Source organism: Protopterus annectens, chromosome 3.part1 (genome assembly GCF_019279795.1).
Source record: "Protopterus annectens isolate FY-2018-M chromosome 3.part1, PAN1.0, whole genome shotgun sequence".
NCBI classification, from domain to species: Eukaryota; Metazoa; Chordata; order Ceratodontiformes; family Protopteridae; genus Protopterus; species Protopterus annectens.
Genome location: NC_056732.1, coordinates 951,498,125 through 951,521,331, shown reverse-complemented (window position 1 = coordinate 951,521,331; position 23,207 = coordinate 951,498,125). Strand labels below are relative to the sequence as shown.

The 23,207-nt window shown below is 45.5% G+C and overlaps 1 protein-coding gene across 1 annotated transcript in view; it reads left to right on the top strand.

The window, feature by feature from the left end:
- RTTN (rotatin) overlaps positions 1 to 23,207 on the top strand; it is a 3,641,098-nt gene that overhangs the window by 480,241 nt on the left and 3,137,650 nt on the right. The window contains exon 12 of the mRNA XM_044067142.1: positions 2,886 to 3,064. Within this exon, the coding sequence (XP_043923077.1) occupies positions 2,886 to 3,064 (179 nt within the window). The remainder of the gene's footprint in view (positions 1 to 2,885; positions 3,065 to 23,207) is intronic.

Here is a 23,207-nt window from a genome sequence, read left to right as displayed (position 1 = left end):
TCAAACTTCCTCCCCACAGGTCTTGCTTTAGCACCTCCAGTATTCTGTTGGTCTCTTAGAAAGCCTGGGGTTTACAATAAATTTTCAGAAATCAGCCCTGATTCATCCTCAGGATTGCAGACTCCAGACCATTTCCATTCTGGCATATGTGCCTTCACCCAAGGCTCTTTTTTTAATCACCTTTTATCAATCCCTTCTTCCTCTTGCTTCATCTACAGCCAGAGAATTTCTCAGGGTTCTAGTATTCATGGCGTTCACCATTCCTATTCTACCTCTAGCCAGACTTCATATGAGAAAACTACAGTGGCTGCTAAAGTCAGTATGGTTCCAGCACTGTGTCATCCTCTAGATTTTCTAGTCTCTTTTCTTCCATGTTTCAAACCTGAGCTTCAGTGGTGGATTCATCAGCTATCTCTCAACCTAGGACTTCCTTTTCAGCCCCCAGTCCTTTCTCAGGAACTTTCTTGGATGCTTCAGACAAGGGGTGGTACACTTTGGTTTCCTCAAGGACCAGAGTCTCTAGCATCCTCATCAGAGGTCAGACCACATCAACATAAAGGATGTGAGAGCTTTCTTTTTCAACCTTCAGACCACTCATTCCCTCTTTCTTCAATATTCTCTCATCTTCACAGACCATACCACAGTGATGTGGCATATTGACAAGCAAGGGGGGAGCAGTCTACCTTCATTGCAGACTGCTTTTCGGGTTTTGGATCTAGCTGTCAAGTATTAGGTGACACTTCAGGCTGTATGCATCCTTTCATGGCAAAATATAGTGGTAGACTCTCTGAGCAGGTCCATTACACAGGTTCATGAATGGATGCTTCACAGAGGTGTGTTTCAGGACATTGTCCATTTGTGGGTACTCCACAGATAGATCTGTTTGCCTCCATTTTGAACAGCTAACTTTCTCATTTTTGCACTAGAGTCCCAAGTTTGGAAGTAGGGCGCCCTTTCTTTTTCTTGGAAGTGGGCTGTTTGTCTACACCTTCCCTACCCTTCCTCTGTTTCCATGGGTCCTGCTCAGGATAGAGCAGGACTCCCCCAGAGTCTTGTTGGTGACTCCCTTTTGGCACAGACAGCATTGGTTCCCCCTTTTTCTTCACTTAGCTAGGGGCAGTCACCACAAGTTACCTCACAGGGTGGACCTACTTGCATAAGACAAGGTTCTCTGATCCATTTTCACTTGTCCACTCTTCAACTGACATTGTGGGTGATAGGGGTTTGATCACTTTTAGGTATATATTTTTTTTTCTGAGGATGTGCTTCGGGTTCTGCAGAAAGCCAGGAAACCCACTACCAGGAAATAATGAGTCTCCAAACAGAAGAGATTTTCTGTCTAGTGCCTTGCTCATAACCAAGATCCATTTTCTGTGGGGATACCTCTGGTTCTGTCTTATTTGTGTGAATTGCTCCATGCTGGGTTTGCATATTCTTCTGTTAAAGCTCACCTCTCAGCTGTTTCTGCTTGTCTGCCATTGACTCCTCCTCTAGCCTCAAACAATTTCTTAAAGGAGTTCTTCATATTGGGCCTCCCAGGAAACATATTCCTCCTTCCCTGGACCTCAATTTTGTACTTGAAAAATTGACTCTGACTTCTTTTGAGTCTGCAGTTTCAACTTCTTTGCAACATTGTACATGGAAGATTTTTTCTTTTGGTCCTTACTTCAGCTAAAAGAGTCTCTGAATTCCAGGTTCTTATGGCCATTTCTCCTTTTTTTGTGTCACTAAGTACTAATCCTTCTTTTATGCTCAAGGTAGTTAATTAATTTCTCTTAATTTGCCCTCCTTTTTTCCTTCTTAGCAGTCTGCTAGTGAGAAGGTTCTTCACACCTTGGATTTGCATAGACAGCTCAGATATTATTTGGATAAGACTAAGGCCATTCGCAAATCTGGGCAACTTTTTCTTTTCTTCCAAGATCTCTGGGTTTGGCTGGTTTAAGTAAACCATATCCTCCTGATCTCTAAGGCCATTTCTTTTTGTTACTCCTTTCATGGTAAATGTCTTTCTGCCTCTGTAATGGCTCATTCTACTTGGGCTGTTGCTTCCTTTGGTGCTTTTTCCAAAGGATTGGATACCAATTCGATCCTTGAGTCTGCTACTTGGACCTCTGTCCATGCTTACAGTAAGCATTACAAATTAGTTGTTTCCAGAGCAAGAGCTGGATTTGCCAGAGCTATCCTGCATGGGTTTCTTGAGGGCTCCTGTGTGCTCTCCTCTTCCCAAGTTTCCACTTGAGCCTTTGTACTCTCCCTTTTGTAAAGGATACTGCAATAGGGATATGGAACCTTATGGTCTAACTCTAACACTCATGGGTAGTATTATACAACACACACTGCAACGATTGATTATTGTTGCAACACTTTGGGCCAGCATTTCTGAGCAAGTTTTATTGACTTGTATTGTTATGCCAAATTCTTTGGGCGTGGGTAAAACCTACACAGCTCACATCCCATCATTAATATTTTAATGGTTAATCTGTCTAAAGTAATAAAAGCACTATAAAAGTAACAGAGTTGTTAGACAAAACAATATAAATGACAGACTTGACTTTAAAAAATGAAGATAGTTTTTTATGGGCCAGGTAAGAAAGGCAGAACTTCAGATAAAACTTAAAGCTGCTAACAGTGTGAAGTTTTTTTATCTGATAGAATGAAAAACTTCAGTAGAGCACCATTACTGTTGTGATTTGAACTGTATACTTAAACTGTGCATCCTTACTGGAACACTTTACAGACATCAAATGTGAGTTTTTCTCTTAAAACCGAAGTATTGTTGCGTAACTTTTGCATTATTTTCTTTGTTTTTTTGTTGAACTTCATGTGTTTCTGCTTATGATGTCTCTACCTTTGTGATCTGTTGCATTTCATATGCTTTATTCTAGTGGAAGCAGTTCTCGGGCAAATGGAAATTCCAGAGCATCAACACAGTCTCCTTTAGATGTTCATTTAGATCTCACAGAAATTGAAAATGAAGCCTCTCTGGAACTTCAGTTTCAACAGCTTAGTTTGGCTCAGTTTAGTGTGATGTTGCTGGAAAATGCTGTACCCCTTCTGAGAACTGGTAAGCAATGTGTGCTGACTGTGGTAAAATCCTCAGAAAATGAATTTTTAAGTGAAACGCATGACAGTGTTGCATTTTTTATAACATAAGATGAATTATGGCATATTATGGCTTTTCTGACATTTTTTTGCATCAAGGTATTTTACAAACGTGTACTGAAGAGCCTTCTTCCCACCCAGGGAGTTCTGCCTCATTGGCTACCGAATTATCTTCGCCAGTCAAAACATTCATAAAACAAAACTTGTGAAAGAGAAAGGAAAGGAGAGAGACAAGTCCAAAGACAGAGAGAGAGAGAGAGAGAGAGAGGGAAAGAGAAGGAAACAGAGAAGAGGGTAGAGAAATCAGAGAAGCGGTCAACAGAGCTTGTGGAGTCTGATAGTTTGACGCCTAAAACTCCTGTGTGTTGGGATCAGTAATCCCTTTGGATTCAATCTCCCACTTCTCCTCTGCACTTTTTGCTGGAGCTAATGAGTCCCAGGCTTCACACTCCATTTCTTTAGAATCATCTTGGCCATCTTTGGTGACTTAATCTCTTAGGTCCTTTCGTTCATTGAGGAGTTGCCCAGAAGCAGATGTCGATAGAATGATGTGGAAGTTCCTTTGAATGCAGATTCATCTTGGGGTCTTCCTGACATTGACCCCTTAGGGGGTTCTGGGAATGGGCCCTACCACTATCTTCTCCTGTTCCAGTTCAATTTTTCTTATCCAAATCCCATTAATCTGGGCTTCCCCACAAGAGCACTGGCAGTGGAGCCAACATTCTTTTTGACTTTGACTCCAGTGGTTTCCTTACTCTCTCAGTTCTTCTTACTTCTACCAAAGGTGGCCTGTAAAGCAAATCTTAATCAAACTATTAATCTGTCAATATTTTCCCCAGAGTTTTCTAACAAAGGAGAGTGTATTTTACTGCTAGATGTTCATTGATAACTCACATCTCAGGACAAAAGATATCAGAAAATCTTATCAACTATTCATTCCTGTCTTTGAAGCTAAGTTGAGCCAAGGAGTATCCAAAGCTGCTTTATCCAGGTGGCTTTCTGATTATGTAACATTTGTTTATGAAAAGTTTGGACTGACCTTGCATGGCAAACCAGAGACTCTTTCCCTAAAGGGCAGTATTCGCTTCCACTGCCTTTATGGGTAAGGTTCCCTAGCAATGAGATTTGTGCTGCAGCTACTTGGTCTGTGGTTCATATCTTTATGCCACATTACAAGCTGGATGTACAGTCAAGGTCCCGTATGTCTTTTGGCTCCACTATTTTTGGAAATATCCTTCCTTGATTCCACAAAGGTGTTTTGAGAGCTTGGGAATCTGTCCAAAGGATGAATTGGATGAAAACAGACAATGTCTGATATAAAAAGTATGTATTTACCATAACACTAGATACATATTGTCTTGTTTTTGTTTGGTTTAACATCCCTCCCTCTGTCCCCCAACCTAAATTGTCATGTTTAGACTACAGTGGAATGGTTGGATTTGACCAAGGGCCTTGTCTTTGAACAGTCTGTGTCTTGCTATTCATGGTTCCACCATTGTTTCCAACTATTAAAATAGGCCTGTATGGTTGGTATTTGATAATCTGTTCATATTATAAGCAGGCGGACGTGATCTGAGGTATTCTGGGGAATGGAGGAAATTATGGGTAGGGAAAGAGCATGGATCTAACTTTATGGTAAGTTTATAACGTTTGCTTTCATTTTCTCCTGCTACTTAAACAGCAGCATACTCAAACCTGCCCATGTTGATGTTTTTTCCCTAGTGGATGTTACTCATTTCATGGCAAGTAGTTCATAAGATTAAGATTATGAGCTGTTAACAAACTGCTTCCTGTAGTGTAGGGTTTAGTTTTCTCAGCCTCCATCTGCTTAAAGGAAAACTCCACCCAAAGTCAAGGTTGTATTAACAAAAATTGTTTTTCCTTCCCTGTAATCCAAGGCTAAACCCTTAACATACAGAAAAAAATGTAATTTAATAATTATTCTTGCCTTTCTTTCATAGGTTCATAGGATGATATTAGGCTATTGGCCCGGAGGCCTTTATAAGCCTAGTCAAGAATTTTGCCCATATTCCTACAAAGTCCGCACCTGTTTCTCCTGTCCAGCAGGGACACAGATGGGATCCCAGGGATATATTTTCTGTTTCCCATCCAGTCATCCTGGTTCCTCTTAAAGAGGTCCAGAGAGGTACTCTGCTTGACATGGAGAGGGAGTCTATTCCACAGATGGGGGGAGTCTTTGGGACACAAATCTATCCTGTCAACAAGTTCTATTAATGTCACAGACTAGGTTAAGGTCTTGCATGCAGGTTTTTGTTTCATCTGTTACATCACAATAACTACTGAGAGTGGCACAGTAATTAATTTAGGTCACTTATCCCAACTACAGAGCCATTAAGAAAACAAGGATGTTTTAATGTGCCTTATCAGTTACAGATTGCCATCATCACACATCAGATAAATAGTGTAGCCTGGAGTCTGAACAAAGGCAGGGCTTTGAAGCTAAGTTTTCAAATTCATATGTCCTTCCCTTTAATAAAACCCAGTGCCACAAATAAAGTAAATATGTTAATCTAATTCCTCTTACTTCGTCAATATATGATTTTGCATTTTTTCTACAATGTAATTTCTGGAAAAGTGCATGTTTCTTTTGGAGTTGGAGAAAAGATTAACATCAAAGACTTCATTTCTAGCTACAATATTTAAAACCATGAAGGTAACACAAACCATCTCAGCCCAAGTAATGTCTGTTAATTACAGGGTTCAAATTTCTCACACTTGAACACTGAACTACAGTTGTTACTTTGAAAGGGACAATTAACTCAGCTACATTTTCACGCCTGCTATTCAAACATCCCTTAAAATGCTGCAACAGAGAGGGCCACTAATGAAAATCAAAGGAAGCAAAGTAATTAAAATGTGGATTGATGTTGAGAGTGAAAAGTAAGAAAGTAAGCAGTCATAGCAATTTTGTCAACTGATGAGAGAGAAAACTACAGTAAGCGATCCCCTCATAGGTTCATAGGTGTGTACTAGGCTAATGACCCTGGAGCCTTTACAAGCCTAGCCCACAGAAGTGCCCTGGCATTGTGCCACCCGATGTTAGTTCCATTACCTCTGTCAGTTAGAGCCACTGTAGTGATCCCCGGGGTGAACTTTGTAGTTCCCATCCACTCATCAAGATTTCTCTTGAGGAGGGCCAGTGAGGTGCTCTGCTTGACATGTATGGGAAGTCTATTCCATAGTATGGGCAGTCTCTGGGTTATGAACCTGTCCCTCCAGCATGTTCTTTTGATTGTGGTAATGAGATTGAGGTCTGTGGAGTGTGTGGTGTGGAGGGATTGGGATTTTTTTAGATGTAGCATTTCTAACAGAGCTGGGTCAGACATGGCTTTGTAAGTCAAGCAGAGATCTCCTCTTAGTAGACGAAATGAGACAGAGAATAGCTGGAGTTTTTTGAGTCTGTCCATGTAGGACATGTGTTTAAGGCCTAGGATCCTCTTCGTAAGGTACTTTTGTGGCCTCTCCAGCTTTTGCAGGTGTCTAGGGAGATACATGCCAAATGGAGCATTATACACTGTGATTGGACTAATGAGGGAAGAGGAGAGAGAAATGATGACCTCTTTCTTCCTTGGTGATGAGATGTGCCACATAGAAGGGCTTTCTGACCACAGTGGCAATGTGGTGGTCGAAGGAGAGGTTACTGTCAACCTGTGTCCCCAGATCTCTTATAACACCTTCAGTGTTCAGTGGGCTCCCATCGATTTGGTAATTACTGGGAATTGAGTTTTTCCCAAAGGGGACGATGATGCATTTTTGGCATTAAGCTTAAGGCCATGGTTTCGACACCAGTCATTGGTCTCAGTGAGGCCTTTCTGCAGGATGTCTACATCACTTGGGGAGTTAATAATGGTTCCCAGGTTGCAGTTGTCTGCAAACTTGGTCAGCCAGAGTCCCTCCATGTTGGCCTGGACTTCTGAGAAGTAGATGCCAAACAGGAGAGAACCCAGGACTGATCCCTGTGAGACTCCACTCGTGACTGGTCGGCAGTCTGACTTGGAGTCCGCTACTTTCAAACTGTGGGTTCTACCTGTGAGCCAATTTGCAACCCACCTAACGATATAGGGGTTGATGCCCAGTTTGGTGAGTTTATCAATAATTCCTGAGTGAGAAATGGTATCCTAGGCCTTGGCCAGATCGAGGTTGGCTATATGAACTGCCTTGCCTTCATCCACAGCTCTGGTGACTGACTCAAAGAAGTCAGCCAGGTTGAGCAGGCATGATCTACCTTTCACAAAACCCAGTTGCGTGGGATCTATAGTTTGGTGATTCCCTGTATTCTTGTTAATTAGGTCCATAATGATGCGCTCCATAGCCTTACATATCAGACTCATCGGGCTAATGGGGCGATAATTTCCAGGGTCTGTAGTCATTCCTTCTTTATGGAGAGGGATGACTGTAGCAGTGCGGTAGGGACAAAGCCTGAGGTGAGGCTGTAAGTGAACAGGGCACACAGATGTAGTGCCAGTTCACTTTGTAGTTCATGTAGGGATATTGTCAGGTCCCATGGAAACTGTATTCTTGGCCTTGGACAATGCAGCATTAACCTGTGCTGCAGTAATGCTGGGTGCCTGTCATTCTTCCAGTATTGAGATTGGTCCTTTGGGGGGGGGGGGGGTAAAGTTGGAACTGAATCTGTCAGCCAGTATGTTGGCAATATCTGTTGGCTCAGTATAGGAGGTACCATTGTGCAGTAACTCAGAGTAAATCTGGGTATTGCTGTGGAGATTTGTGATTTAACTATAGAAGGCTTTGTGGTTGTTTTTAGTGTCTGTGGGAAATGTTCTTCATGTTTCACTGTTGCAGTCATTACATTTGGGTAATCTGCTGGCAGGTTGCCCTCAGTCGGCCTGAATAACAAAGTGTTGGGTCCTGCGACAGTTGCTGTCTCCTCTTCCATGACGTCAGGGGTATAAAACATGCAGTCAACGCCATTTTATTCAGTCTTTCTTGCTGCGCAGTGCCCGAAGCAGAAACAGTTCGCAAGTGCCGGTCGGCCGACTGCTGAAATTTTCGCATTCGAGTTTCAGAACCGAAGTCTTCAACTAAAGCTAAGTACCCCGTTGGGGAAACTTTTTCTTGCTCCTTACCAATGTCAGTAAAAGTTAATAATTGCATTACTTGTGGGAAGCAAATACCTCATAAGGATTTTCATTTGTACTGTATCCCTTGCCTAAGTCCGGGTCATAACATGCCTTGCTGTCAGTTTTGTGTTAGATTTAAACAAAGCACTATTAATCGTCTGTATGTTTTTGCTTTTAAATATTTTGGATCCAGATTTAATTACCCTGAAATGTCGTCGGTTAGCAATCCGACTACCGGAGTTCACAAAAAACGCAATGAAAAGGACAGAGACAGACCTTTGAGGTCCAAAACCGACGACGCTTCTCCTAAGCCAGTCATTGGTTCGCTGGTACTCAGTGAGGCACTTTTGCAGCCCCTGATACCCACCAATTTTGAGTCGCAGGCCTCTACCGAAACCCATGCAGAGTCCAGTATGCCACGAGATTCTCAGAGTATTGAACCTGCGGATGTCTCTTCCTTGGATGGGTCCGGAGCCACTGAGCAGGCACTGGCTTCTGAGGGTGTTTTCAGGCCTCAACATTTTTATATAAAACCGACGCCAGCTTCAAAAACAAGATCAAAAACATCTTCTAAGTCTAAAAAAATGACGCATGAGCCACGTGCTCAGGCCCCTATGCCTAAAAAACAGATGATCAAAATGGCTGAGGACTTAATTACCTTGATCAGGGGTTCCCAACCCCCCCCCCCCCTGCTAAGAGACCTAGGCAAGACACTGATTATGAATCTTCAGATCAGGCTTCCATTTCTTCTGATTCCTCTTCTGATCAGGTATTTTCTATACCACCATATGAGGATTCAGATGCAGAAGACTCCATCCCATCAGCATCTCCTCCTGAGGATTATTCTTTTGGAGAAACCTTGCATACTTTAAGGGAACATTTTCATTGGGAGAGTCAGGATTTCTCTGAATCAAAAAAGAGGCTTAGGGGTTTCCTTCTTCCTCAGCATAGACCTTTGGCTATACCTCCTGTATTAGACATTGTTGATGTGTTTTCGGAATCTAGCATGGCTCCTGATTCCCTACCTCCAGCTCCTAGTAAGCCAGACAGATATTATAGGGTTCCTGACTCCCACAAATTTCTGTTCAAAAATCCTGCTGCTGATCCTGAAACTATCTCACAGGGTCCCAAAGGTGTAAAAGCCTCTACAGCCAAAAATCCTACCCCCTCTGATAGAGATTCCAGGGCACTGGATAGATGGGGAAAGAAGGTTTATACGTCTGCAACCTTGGCAATTAGGGCCTTAAATTGCCAGTTTCATATGCTTAAATATCAACAGCATGTTATGAGCTTATTGAAACAGAAAATGATGTTGATTTCTGATTGTGTGGAAAATAAAGAATTACATGAATTATTGCATGCAGCAGAACATGTTGGAAAGCATACTTTGCAATGTGGTTTTGATTCCTTGGAGGCCTCTTGCAGGGCCGCAGTTACTGGATCTGTGATTAGAAGGCATGCCTGGCTCAAGGAGCAAAATCTGCCTGATCATGTTAAAGCTAAATTGTTGGATGCCCCTTTACAGCATGATACTCTGTTTGGTAATAAGGCAGAAAAGGTTTTAAAGAAAATGGAAGACAAAGCTAAATCTATGCAAACTGTAAAAGATTTCTTACAAGTGCAGCCACCCATATTCAGTAGGCACTGGCCTACTAAAAAATGGTCCTTTCCTGTGTCCAACAGAGCCTCTCAAGGCAAATCCAGGTGCTCAAAAGGCTCTAGATACCAATCACAAGGTTCTTACAGGTCAAAGCAATGGGGTGCCTCCACCTCCAAATCTGGAGTAAACAAAGCACATCCCTACAGTAAGCAGTCTCAATGACTTCCTTCTACCATCACGAAGCACTTATCTTTTGGCAGCCTCCTTGGGGGGAAAATTAGCACTTCATGCTCAACATTGGCAGTTAATTACTCAGGACAAGTGGGTATTAAACATAGTATCCCAGGGGTACAGATTTCATTTCCATACTTTGCCAATTCCAAACGGTTGGCCAGATCTGCCACAAAATCAATGGGCAGAGGCTCAGAAACGAGTTACTTCCCTCATGGATATCGGGGCTATTCAGCCAGTACCAGAACAGGAAAAAGGACAAAGTTTTTATTCAAGACTGTTCCTGGTACCCAAAAAAGACGATGCCTGGCGTCCAATACTGGACTTATCGATTCTGAACACGTTCCTGGACATTCCAAAATTCAAAATGATGACTTTACAACAGTTACTGCCTATGCTGGGCAGGAACGCTTGGTTAATGACTCTAGACTTAAAAGAGGCATACCTGCATATCCCAATAAGGGAATCGTGCAGAAGATACCTCCTCTTCAAGGCAGGTTTTATGCATTACCAATTCTTTGCACTGCCCTTTGACTTATCTACTGCGCCCAGGGTATTTACAAAGTGCCTGGCACCAGTAATTGCATTTTACAGACAAAGAAGCATACAAATTTATCCTTACCTGGACGACTGTCTCATTCAAGCAGAGAACAAGGACATTCTTCTTCAACATATGGCATTTGTAAAAAGGCTTCTAACATTCCTAGGATACACAATAAATGAAAAGAAATCACAACTGGTACCCTCTCAAGAAATTACATTCCTGGGTGCAAGCTTGAATACAACTGCCCAGATGGCTTACCTTACGCCAGACAAACAAAGCCAACTGACTATATACTTCAAACAGATGGCAACAAAAACACAGTTATCTGCAAGACAAATTCTGCAGGGTTTGGGGTTTATGGCATCCTGCATTCTACTAATTCCATATGCAAGACTGCATATGAGGAAACTTCAATGGTACCTAAAAAGTTTATGGAGTCAACATTGTCACAGTCTGGAAACAATGATTCCTCTCATTCCCTGCCTACAGCAGGAGTTTCTTTGGGTGGCAGAGACATGTCACCAAAACAAGGGACTGTCATTCACTCTACCCCCTGCCGCCCAAACCCTAACTATAGACGCATCAGACTATGCTTGGGGGGCCCACCTGGTGGGAGATGCATTCAGGGCATATGGAGCCCAAAACAAATGCATCTGCATATCAACCAGAAAGAGATGCTAGCTGTTGAGAATGCCCTGACAGCCTTCAAGGACTTACTTCATCCAGGACAACTGCTGATAAAGACGGACAACACCACGGTTATGTGGTACATAAACAAGCAGGGGGGTACACATTCCTACCCCCTTTGCAGACTAGCCATGGCATTGTGGAACACAGCTTTGACTTACCAAGTACATCTTCAAGCTCAATTCCTGCCGGGAAGACAAAATACTCTGGCAGACGACCTAAGCAGAAATCTTATGGACCTGAACGAGTGGAAACTGGCTCCACAAGTCTTCAGCATGGTAACACAGAAATGGGGGAGCCCAGACATAGATCTATTTGCCTCTCCCCAAAATTTTCAACTGGACAAATTCTGCACAAGGACTTATCACAGACAAGCATGGAAAGTGGATGCCCTATCCTTCAGTTGGAAAAAACTATCAGTCTATGCCTTTCCCCCTCTGCCTCTTCTCTCCAAGGTCTTACTAAAGGTCAGACAGGAAAAACCAAAAATGATCCTAAGTGCTCTGGACTGGCCTCGCCAGCACTGGTACCCAATTCTAAGGAATATGTCTCAACTCCCTCCATGGTACTTGCCTCAAATACCTCATCTACTGTCTCAGCAGAACAATCAAATTCTGCACACTCAGCTCCAAACCCTGAACCTTGCAGCATGGCTGATCATGTAATTATTCAAACAACACCTATCCATAAATCTGTGATTGATGTCATTTTGGAAGCCAGAAGGCCTAGTACTAGAAAATCTTATGCTGATAAATGGAAGAGATTCTGTGCTTGGATCCAAGCACAAGGAACGGACACAGCAAAACCAAATATCCCACAGATTTTACAATACTTAACTGAGATGCTTGACAAGGGCCTATCTTTTTCTTCAATAAAAATCCATGCCTCTGCCATCTTGGCTCATTACAACACGGAGCCTCCCATCTTCTCTCATCCTCTGCTAAAACAGTATCTTAGAGGGGCCAAAAATTTAAGGCCTCGCAGAAGAGCACCAACTCCTGCATGGGACCTCAATTTTGTGCTGGAAAAACTCACCCTGCCTCCTTTTGAACCAGCAGCTACTGCGGATATAAAGTTTTTATCTTGGAAAAAAGCTTTCCTTTTGGCAGTTACTTCAGCAAGAAGGGTTTCAGAACTACAGGCTCTCATGGCTGTGGAGCCTTTTATTACATTTTACCTGGACAGGGTGTCCCTCAGGACCAATCCTTCCTTTATGCCTAAGGTGGTATCCAGTGTGGCTCTTAACCAAACTATTCACCTGCCAACATTTTACCCAAATCCGCAGAACAAGGGGGAGCGGATTCTGCATTCATTGGATGTACACAGACAACTAAGATTCTACTTAAACAGGACCAAAGCTCTAAGAAAATCTGAGCAACTACTGGTGGCATTTGCTTTTGGATCAGAGGGGAAGGCTATATCAAAGCAGACTATTTCTAAGTGGATAAGCCACTGCATTTGTTTATGCTACTTGCATCATGGTAAACCTGTGCCCAAGGGAATCGGGTCACATTCCACCAGGGCTGCCTCTACCTCAGCAGCCTTTCTCAGAGGAGTTCCAACCAAAGACATTCTAGAAGCTGCTACTTGGAGCTCTGTTCATGCCTTCACAAAGCATTATCATTTGCCTCTCTTCTCTAAATCCAGGGCAGGCTTTGCCACTGCAATTCTGCAGGGCCTTATAGCCGCTCCTAATGCTATTTAGTCCCATCCTCCCATCCATAGCTTTGGGATTCTACTCAAATGTAATAACTGCAACAGTGAAACATGAAGAACATAGTACATTTGTGTACACTTACCATAAATGTAGCTGTTCGAGTGTATTCACTGTTGCAGTCCGGGTTACCCACCCGCCATCCCCCTTTTCTATAACTTCTCTTTCCTTCACTATATTCTAAAGCCTTTGTGGTGTATTTGCTTTTAGGTGAAGGTAAACTTTGTTGCTAAAAGTGCATTTACATATATTACTGTTTATTTATTTATATATGTATATTTTTGTGCTCCCCATTTGGGAGGCACCTGTCATCTGGGGCAAGAAAAAACTGAATAAAATGGCGTCGGCTGCATGTTTTGTACCCCTGACGACCTGACTTCATGGAAGAGGAGACAGCAACTGATGCAGGACCCAAGACTTTGTTATTCAGGCCGACTGAGGGCAACCTGCCAGCAGATTACCCAAATGTAATGACTGCAACAATGAATATTCTCGAACATCTACATTTATGGTAAGTGTACACAACTGTACTTTCTGCCTTCATAGCTGGCTTTGGAGGTTTTGAGGAGGGATCTCAACTTTTTGTTGAGGCTAATAAGGGAATTTTTCCAGTCTTGGGACTTCATCTTTTTCTGCAACAGTTTCTTCCTTCTGTTGTAGAGTTTATTAATGGTAGAGGACCACCAGATTGGCTTCCTCTTTTTTGGAGGAGAGTGTCTTGGTTCTGTTGGGTATAGCTAGATCTGAAGTAGGAGATTCATTTGTCTGCAACCTGTGGGTTATGGATCCGATATCGGATCCGAACCGGCATGGTTTACCAGCTATGGATCCAAGCTCTCAGCTCCTCCCCTCATCCATAATGCCCTGCTCTACCCTCATGACCTCAGATCTAGTTTGCCACGCATGGTGACCAGATTGTTTTTTCCAGCTCTCCAGCTAAGTGACAGTTAAATTGTAAAATTTAAGTCTTTTTTGATATTTTTGTGTGAAAGTGTAGGTTTTCCTTTATATATATTTACTTTTAGAGGTTAATCTTAAAATTTTTATATCCCTCCCCTCGCTGTTAGCGTAGTGTGTGTGTTGGGCCTGTGAGTGTTTTTGTTTCTGTTTAAGTTACTTTTCCCTAGTTTAGTAACTTTAATTTTTAAGCTTGGGATGTCTGAACAGCCCAAGGCTATTTTCTCAAAATGCTCCGAGTGTGGCCATAAGCTTTCCCCAGCTGATGGCCACACTCGGTGTATTAAATGCCTGGGGGTTGAACACCTCACATCTGGATGTTCCATTTGTGCAGGGTTCAACCCCAGGGCATTGAAGGAGCGGAGGTCCAAGCTTGTTTTGGCGGGCCTTTTGCCGCCGGACTCTGCTCCGACCTCCGCTCCTTCGGGAGTAACCGTACCCACGGTTATTCCTTCTGCGGCTCCCCCTCCTCCTCCTGGGACTCAACCTCCCGTTTCTGGTTCGGAGGAGAGTGATGCTAAGAAAAGGGACCGGAGGGAGAAGCACCATAAGCGGCGGGCCGAGACCTCTGTTTCGGCCCCGCCAGCCAAGCGGGCTTCTCCCCCGGCTCCGTTGTCGGCTCCTTCGTCGGCTCGGTCTCCTCCTTCTCGGCTCCGGTCTCCAGTGTGTTTTCACGGGACCTGAGGAGGAGGAGACCCGATCTCCGTCGAGGCTATCGAGGAGGCACTCCAGGCCTACCGGTAGCCTCGCCGAGATCTACGATAGCCTTTCGGATGCTGATCTGGACGGATGATGAGAAGGTTCATCCAGGCCCAGATGCAGATGGGAGTGCTCTTGCCTCCCCCTCTGGGGAGCTCAACACCCTTTTCAAACCGATTGCTCCTTCTCCGACCGCTACCGGGCTCGAGCAGCTGAGCCGAGCAGCCGAGCGGGGTGGGTTGGCGCCGATAGTACTTTGTACCGGATCCGACCCTGCCCTCGAGTGCATCGGATCCGACCTCGGAGCCTGGATCCGAGCCTCGGATCCGGGGATCAGTGCTCCTTGGCGCCGCCTGTGTCGGAGCGCACTGTCCCGGATCCGGCGCCGGCGCCGCTCGATCCACTCTTCGGATCCGAGGGGGAGCCGATTGTCGGATCCTTTGGTCGAGGTCGGCTCCCCTTCGGCCTTTGATGTAGTGGAGAGGGCCCTGTTGAGGGTCTCCGGACCCCCGGCACTTGTTTCGGCTCCGTCCCGCACTCCCTCTGCACTGGGTCAGGCTTCCACCATCCGGCCCTTGGGACAGCCCGCTTCTGTGACCCAAGCTGCTCCACTGGAACAGGTTGCTGCTTGCGAGGAGTCCTCTGACAGCCCCCCAGAAGATATTCCTCGCAAGCATACGTGCAAAAGGAGGCACATTGACTCCCCCGAGTCTCTCACGGAAGACACGGACTTGGAGGAAGGGGAAGGCTCCCCACGGTCACCCCCCGAGGATGTCTCATTTGGGGACATCATGGAAATGCTCCGTATTAGGGGGTGGTGGTCTGCCCCCAAGTCTTCCTCGGACGAGTCCGTGTTCTTGAAGGCATTTGAAGCGGGCCCATCTACCTCTTGGGTGTCCCCTCCTGCCGACCCCCTGGTGGACCTCATTACCACCAGGGCGTGGAAGGAACCGGACACCGTGGAGCCAATCCCTAAGAGGCCCGATAGGATCCTCAGCCCACCGTCCGACCGTGCCCATTGGAGTAAGGGGCCTCCGGTAGATGCCATGTTGACGGCGGCGGCCACCAAGAGGGAACTTGCTCAGGAGAGTCCCTCAGTCCATCCCCGAGCAAGGAGTCTCGATGATGGACCGCTTGGGGAAGCGGATGTTTAGTTCAGCGACCTTCTCGGTAAGGCGCTGAACTACCTGGCACACGTCATTAGGATGCAGTGAGATCTCATTAAAGAATACGCTGCATCTCCCCCAGAGTCCATGTCGGAGGAGGACAAGATGTTGCACTCCACGCATGGCCACTCTTAGATCAGTTACTAATACCTCTGCGGCTACTCTCCCATGCTACGGAAGGCGCCGCTAGAGCCGCAGGGCAGGCCTAGTCACTAGGCGTCAGGCCTGGCTCCATCACTGCGATTTTTCTGAGCCCTTCAAAGCGTCGTTTGACGCCCCTTTGATGGTTCTGCCCTTTTGGCAAAACCGTTGACACTTTGACCCAGGCGAGAAGGGCGGAAGACGCTGTCTGCCGTCGGAATCCGCTTCTCTGCACCCCAGAGGCCCTATTCTAGGAACCAAAAGGGTCAGAAGAAGATGTGGTTCCGGAAGTCGCAGCAATCTCAGCCTGCTCCGGACAACCAGTCCTTACGTGGCAGAGGAGGACAGGGAGGACGCCGCCCTAGAGGCAGAGGGGCTCCCAGGAACTTCGGGTCCAGAGAACCTTTCTCTGAACGACCCGCGCAGCAGCCCTGAAGGGTTGCCCGGCTGCTCCACTCTGGAGGCAGTCGGGGACGCGGAGCACCTAGCGGCATGGGAGTCCATAACATCAGACCGCTGGGTTCTCCAGATAATATCCAGAGGATACCACATCCCATTTTGTCACACACCAAAATTGAAGTCCCTTCCGGACGTCCCACCCGGTCAGAGGGAGGCCGCTTTGGCAGAAATTGGCCATCTGCTAAAGAAAAGAGCCATCCAGCCCGTCCCCCCAGACCAGATCGGATCAGGGTTCTACTCCAGGTTCTTTTTAGTGCCAAAAAAGACGGGGGGATCTAAAACCAATCTTTTTAACGATGGTGCTAGCAGTTCCACGGTCAAAGTACAACTGGCAGCAATTTCACATTATCACATTGGTCATGACTCTAATCCACTCATGTCGGCCAAGTTGTGTAAAATTTTCCTTAAAGGTACTTTCCTTCTCAGGCCCCCTGTAAAACAAGCGGTTCCTCCCTGGGACCTTTCTTTAGTTCTCCAGGCTTTGACCGCTCCCCCCTTCGAACCTGCGGCTACGGTAGATCTCAAATTCTTGTCGTTCAAGACTGCCTTTTTAGTAGCCATTACTTCGGCCAAGAGAGTTTCAGAGCTCCAAGCATTATCAGCTAAACCTCCTTACTTGGTCTTTCATCCAGACCGTGTTTACCTCAGGACCAACCCGTCCTTTCTTCCTAAAGTAGCTTCTGAAGCAAACATTAATCAGTCTATTAACCTCCCCGTTTTCTTCCCTAAATATGAAAACAAAGGTGAATATAAGCTTCACTCTTTAGATGTTCACAGGCAACTTAGATTTTATCTAAACAGGACGGCTGGTCATAGGCAATCCGACCAGTTGTTCATTTCCTTTGCTAAATTTAATTTGGGCAAGCCAATCTCTAAAGTCTCTCTGTCTCGTTGGATTTCACAATGTATCTTGTTGGCTTATCAAGCTTCAGGAAGGCCCGCACCGGAGAGTGTACACGCTCATTCAACCCGGTCAGTTTCTACCTCGGCAGCCTTTAAGGCTAGGATTCCTCTAGATGATATTTGTGCAGCAGCCACATGGGCTTCATCTCATACTTTTATTTCCCACTATAAGTTGGATCTTGCATCTAGGGGTAGAGCATCATTTGGCTCTGCGGCGCTCCGGAATATCCTTCCATGATGGCCGCCCAAGATTCAGGTAGCTGGGGACTCTGTCCCACAGGTTGCAGACAAATGAATCTCCTACTTCAGATTTAGAAGTTATGTACTCACCATAACGTTCCATCTGAGTAGGTGTATTCATTTGTCTGCAACCATCCCGCCCTCCTATCCCCCTGGCCTTTCATTTTCCTGCATATGGTCTGTTACCCTTTTCAGGGTGTTTTCTTGCTATTGGCAAACTCGATCTGAGGTCATGAGGGTAGAGCAGGGCATTATGGGTGAGGGGAGGAGCTGAGAGCTTGGATCCATAGCTGGTAAACCATGCCGGTTCGGATCCGATATCGGATCCATAACCCACAGGTTGCAGACAAATGAATACACCTACTCAGATGGAACGTTATGGTGAGTACATAACTTCTAATTCCATGCATTTATGTATGTGTTCGTACAGTGCATTGGTGTATGATTCGGCAGTCATGCATCTGTTTTCCATTGGCATGAGTACTGTGAATTTGTCCATCTCTGTTTTTAGGAGTCCAAAGTCAGCTTTGGAGAAGTTTTTCATGGTGGATATCTTTGTGGGGGGGGTGTGGGTGAGATGTGGATTTCCATGGTGACTAGTTTGTGGTCGGATCTAACCAGGGAGTAATTAACTTTTGGTGTAGAGCAACAGTTACCCATGCTAGTAATAACCAGGTCAAGGATGTTACGTCCTCTAGTGGGGATAAGAATGAGCTGGTCCAGGGTATTGGAATTGATGAATTCCAGGAAACGTTGGGCCAGTGCATTGGTGTTTGAGTAATTTTCCCAGTTGATGGAGGGGTAGTTGATGTCACCTAGTATGAGAGTGTTGGGTTGGATCTTAATAGTTTCCGGGGTGCTTAGGAATTTGGAGTGAGAGTCTTGGGACATGGTTGGAGACCTATAGCAAGCTACGACCTGAATCACTCTCTTACCCAATGTTAGTTGTACCCGGAGTATCGCAGATGTGTTATGCTTGGCTACTAGTCTGGAGGTGTGCATATCCTTTATGAATATAGAGACACCACCACCTTTGGAGCTTCGGTCCATGTTCTGGGGCCAGAAAGTGCTGAATGAGTTATAGCCTGGTAGCACAGAGGTGCTTTCTGCTGCTTTAAACCAGGTCAGTTATCATCATAAGGATTTATTTCTGTCCCTCTAACTTGACATGAGGAAGGCGAAGTAATTTACTGTAAAATAAAATAATGCTAACTGTGGCAGCCTCCTTCAGATCATTTTGGGGTATAACAAATTAGATAATAGTAACCATTTACTTTGCTACAGAGGCATTAACAATGCAGAAAAGTTCAAGATTTGCTGAAAAACACTTTTTTTCAGTTTTGGGGTGCAATTCTCTTTTAATCTGCAAGTCTGAACAAATCACTTAATCACATATTGCTCCAGGACTGAGTCTGAACAAGGCATCAGTGTTCTACCCTAATTAAGAATTACAAGCAAACAAATAAATATGTTTTATTTCTTTCTTTCTTTGACTGACACATTATATTCTTTAAAAGTTGTAATGTGTTTGTTAGCACTTGTTAATTAAACATTCTGCAGTCAGTAATGCACCTAAAACAGTACACTCACCTTTATCTTAACATGTAAACTGTTGCAAAATGAGCTTATTTTCATTTAAGTAATGCATGCTGCATAGTCCAGATAGCTCACCTATTAATGCATAACATACAGCATACTAATATGACAAAAAGACATAGGGCAGGATTCACGAAGGCTTGCACGGAGTCTAAGAGTAGTGTAAGACTCCATGCAGCCCTCGCGATCCAGGAACAGCCCGAAATTCTGTGTAAGAGACCAGCTAAAACGTCTTTTACACGGAGTGGGTGTGGATATGCTGGTCACCTCACTTGCAGCCGAAAGGCATGCAAATGAGGTAGATTAGCGATCCACGAAGCCCAAACCAGCCCGTGTAAGAGCCGTTTTAGCTGCAGAAATGTACTCAGTTGACAACTGAGTACGTTTCTGCAAATAACACAATGGAGCCATGTCAGCTCCACATAAAGGGTGCATATGTGTCAGGCAGCATGCCAGTGGCCAAATATGTGGCCATTGGCAAGGTACCCCGATGCAAATATGAGAAATAAATATATTTAAACGCCGCGCAAACCCGCGCAAATGGGCTGCGCTATATAAAATATAAAAATGAAGGTTATAAACCCACAAATGTGGGTTTTATGCAATACATGGATTTACAGTGCAGGGACCAGCAGACCAAAAACAACATGGCCACCGTTTAGTGGTTGCTAAGGGGGGAAGCTGAGTCTAAGACATGTAACTAAGCATTAGTAGGCAATCTGATGTAAATGAGTGTCAGGATACTGAATTCCACTGTCACATAGCAAATGAGCACATTCTGAGTAGTGTAAGAGTTACATAAGGGGGAGGAACAGAGTAGGAGATAGGTGACATCACAGGGGGGAATGGCAGAAAGAAATGCAGTTCAATGGAGGTCAGTGTTACATGACAGATGTCAGACACATATCATGGAAAGAGGAGTGCCACAAGATAAGCATGGGAAAGTCAAGAAATGGAAGGTGTATACTGTTGCTTACACCAAAGTTTCTTGCTGGGCGTGCATGCACACGTGTGCATGCCATGAGGCGCGAGTAGGGCAGTGTGCACGCGTGTAAGGCAGACTGAGCATGTGGGAGCCTGTTGGCAGACTTGTAAGACTGTTTGCGCTGGTGTGCGTGCGTTTTAACCCAAATAAGAAGATTCTAAACTGTGTAAGCCTGTGTGCGTGCATGTAAGCCACTGTGAGCGTGTTTCTGCTGGTATGCGTGTTGCTCCCCCCGAGGAAACAGAAAGGAAAAAGGAAGCAACAGAATTAGTAGGAAGCTAGCAGGGAATACTGCTGGAGCTAGCAGGTGAAAACAATTAGATGCAGGCAATTACACAGGCAGAATAGTAGCCTAGCCAAGCACTTAAAACTCTGCAAACAGCAGTGCAGGATGGTTCTCTCAAGAGACACTGCAAGACAGGAGTAAGCTATTAGAAGTGAAAACTGAAAAAGCTGAACTCAGAGCAGAAATGCTAGGGGCTGCCATAGCTGTCATAAGGAGACATAGGCTACTTGCTGAGGGTGGTGACAATGCAAATGGTGCCAGACAACCCACAGTGAGGAGACGGAGAAGAGTGTACAGGCCCAGGGTCACCTACCACGGGTTACATGAGCTGGAGATAGTGGAGCGCTATAGAGTGGACAGAGACCTCCTGCAGCAAATTGTTGAGCTGTGCAGGCCACCCCTCACACACAGAACCAACAGAGGGGAACCCATCCCAGTGGAAACCAAGGTATGTGTTGGCCTAAGAATGCTAGCAACAGGTACCTTCCAGAGACCAACTGGTGATATGATGGGGATATCACAGGCATCAGCCTCCAGGGTACTGCACCAGTTCCTGGATGCCATGTCAGCACATGTCAGTGATCATGTATATTTCCCCACTGCCCGTGAGGTATTGACCAGCAATATGTGTCTCTTCCAGCAAATAGCGGAATACCCTGAGGTAGTGGGTGCAATAGACTGCACGCACATACGCATCAAAGCACCAGCTGGTGAGCGGGTTAGGGCCTACATAAACCGCAAGGGCTTCCCCTCCATCAACTGCCAGGTCGTGTGTGATGCCCAGGGCATAATAATGAATGTGTGTGCTGGCTGCCGTGGGAGCTACCATGATTCCCCCCATATCTGGCATTTGACGCAGCTGTACCAGACATTTGCCAATGGGGACATCCCACATGGGCACCTAGTGGGGGATGCAGGTTATGCACTGGAGCCGTGGCTGATGACACCCATCAGAAACGCAAACACACCTGAACAGGAGCGCCATAATGAGGCACATGCACAAACACGTAATGTAATAGAGCGTGTGTTTGGGCTGCTCAAGTCACTGTTCCGGTGTCTGGACACATCTGGTGGAGCCTTGCAGTACTCACCAACTACATGTACCCAAATTGTGATGCCCAGGGCATAATAATGAATGTGTGTGCTGGCTGCCGTGGGAGCTACCATGATTCCCCCCATATCTGGCATTTGACGCAGCTGTACCAGACATTTGCCAATGGGGACATCCCACATGGGCACCTAGTGGGGGATGCAGGTTATGCACTGGAGCCGTGGCTGATGACACCCATCAGAAACGCAAACACACCTGAACAGGAGCGCCATAATGAGGCACATGCACAAACACGTAATGTAATAGAGCGTGTGTTTGGGCTGCTCAAGTCACTGTTCCGGTGTCTGGACACATCTGGTGGAGCCTTGCAGTACTCACCAACTACATGTACCCAAATTGTCATGGTATGTGCTATGCTACATAATATGATCTTGCGAAAACAGCTGCAGCAGGACCAGCATAGGGCTGGGCCAAAAAGCCCCCCACCATTGCCAAGGCCATCACAGGCAGAGCGTGACTCGGAGGAGGAACAACCTGAGCCTGCCCCAGTAGGCAGAAGGAGGCGTGCCCAGTATGCCCTGGCCTTGGCAAAGAAGCAAAGCATAGCACATACACTGGCTCAGTAGGACCCCTGGGAATGATACCCCTCTCTGACTCGCTCATATAATAACAGGGATGCCTAAAATTACATAACCTGCTCTCAAGCATGTACAGGGAGTGTAGTATGTGCATCCGACAGAGGCAGCCCTGCAGCACCACCTGAGGCATGAATGCCATGTGTTAAGCAATGTAACACCATGTGGCATATGCAAACTTGATGACCCTGACTAACATCCTACCCTCACCAAGCATGATGCCACAATATGACGATGAGATGATCAATTGCAATAATTGGCTGAAGTATTGCTGTTAGTCAAAGGGGATCCAATGTGTGCCGGCCTGGGATGACATGCTGAGCATGACATGATGCTCCACCTGCTAGGGGTGGCGTGCACCTATCAGTCCTGGCCGTATGGATACTGGCAAATGCTGTTGTTACCCACAGCGTGCCTTAAATAGGTAAGGCTCAAAACACAAACCCACCTCCATAGGTATCACAAGGGATAACAACCTAGATGTAATGCTACCCAATGCCAGAAATCTAAACAGCAAGATGCATGCAGACTAAACTCCCCCAGTATGAAGAATGTTGATATCTGTCCTGTAACAGAAAACTGGGTCAAGGCTCACAAAAGCACCCTAACACTACCAGGTTACACCTCATACTTTGCTGTACAGCCTCAAAACATGGAACAAGCTACAAAAGGAGGGTGACTAGCAATAACTGTCAAGGATAACCACACCCCCATGTTGGTACCACAACAAGAAGCAGCATGGACTAGCCATGGTCAAGTAACAGTGGCTAAAACTGCCTCCCAGTTTATAGCCTGCTACACACTACTGTCCTAACACCAGGAACTGCACTTGGCCTATGTTGGAATACATGAATATATCAAGCCCTCCAAACCACATTATATTGGGTGACTGAAAATACCCAAACATAGACTGGGAGCATTATTCTAGCTCCAACATTGTAGGACAAAATTGCCTCGAATCCATAAACCAAAATGCCCAGGAACAACGTACCACTCCCACAAGAGGGGTAAGCATACTGGATGTGATAATCAGCAACATGGGTACTGGATGGCAAGATGAGAAGTGTATCCCTCACTGGTAAGACCAGACCATAGAGTAATCACACCGG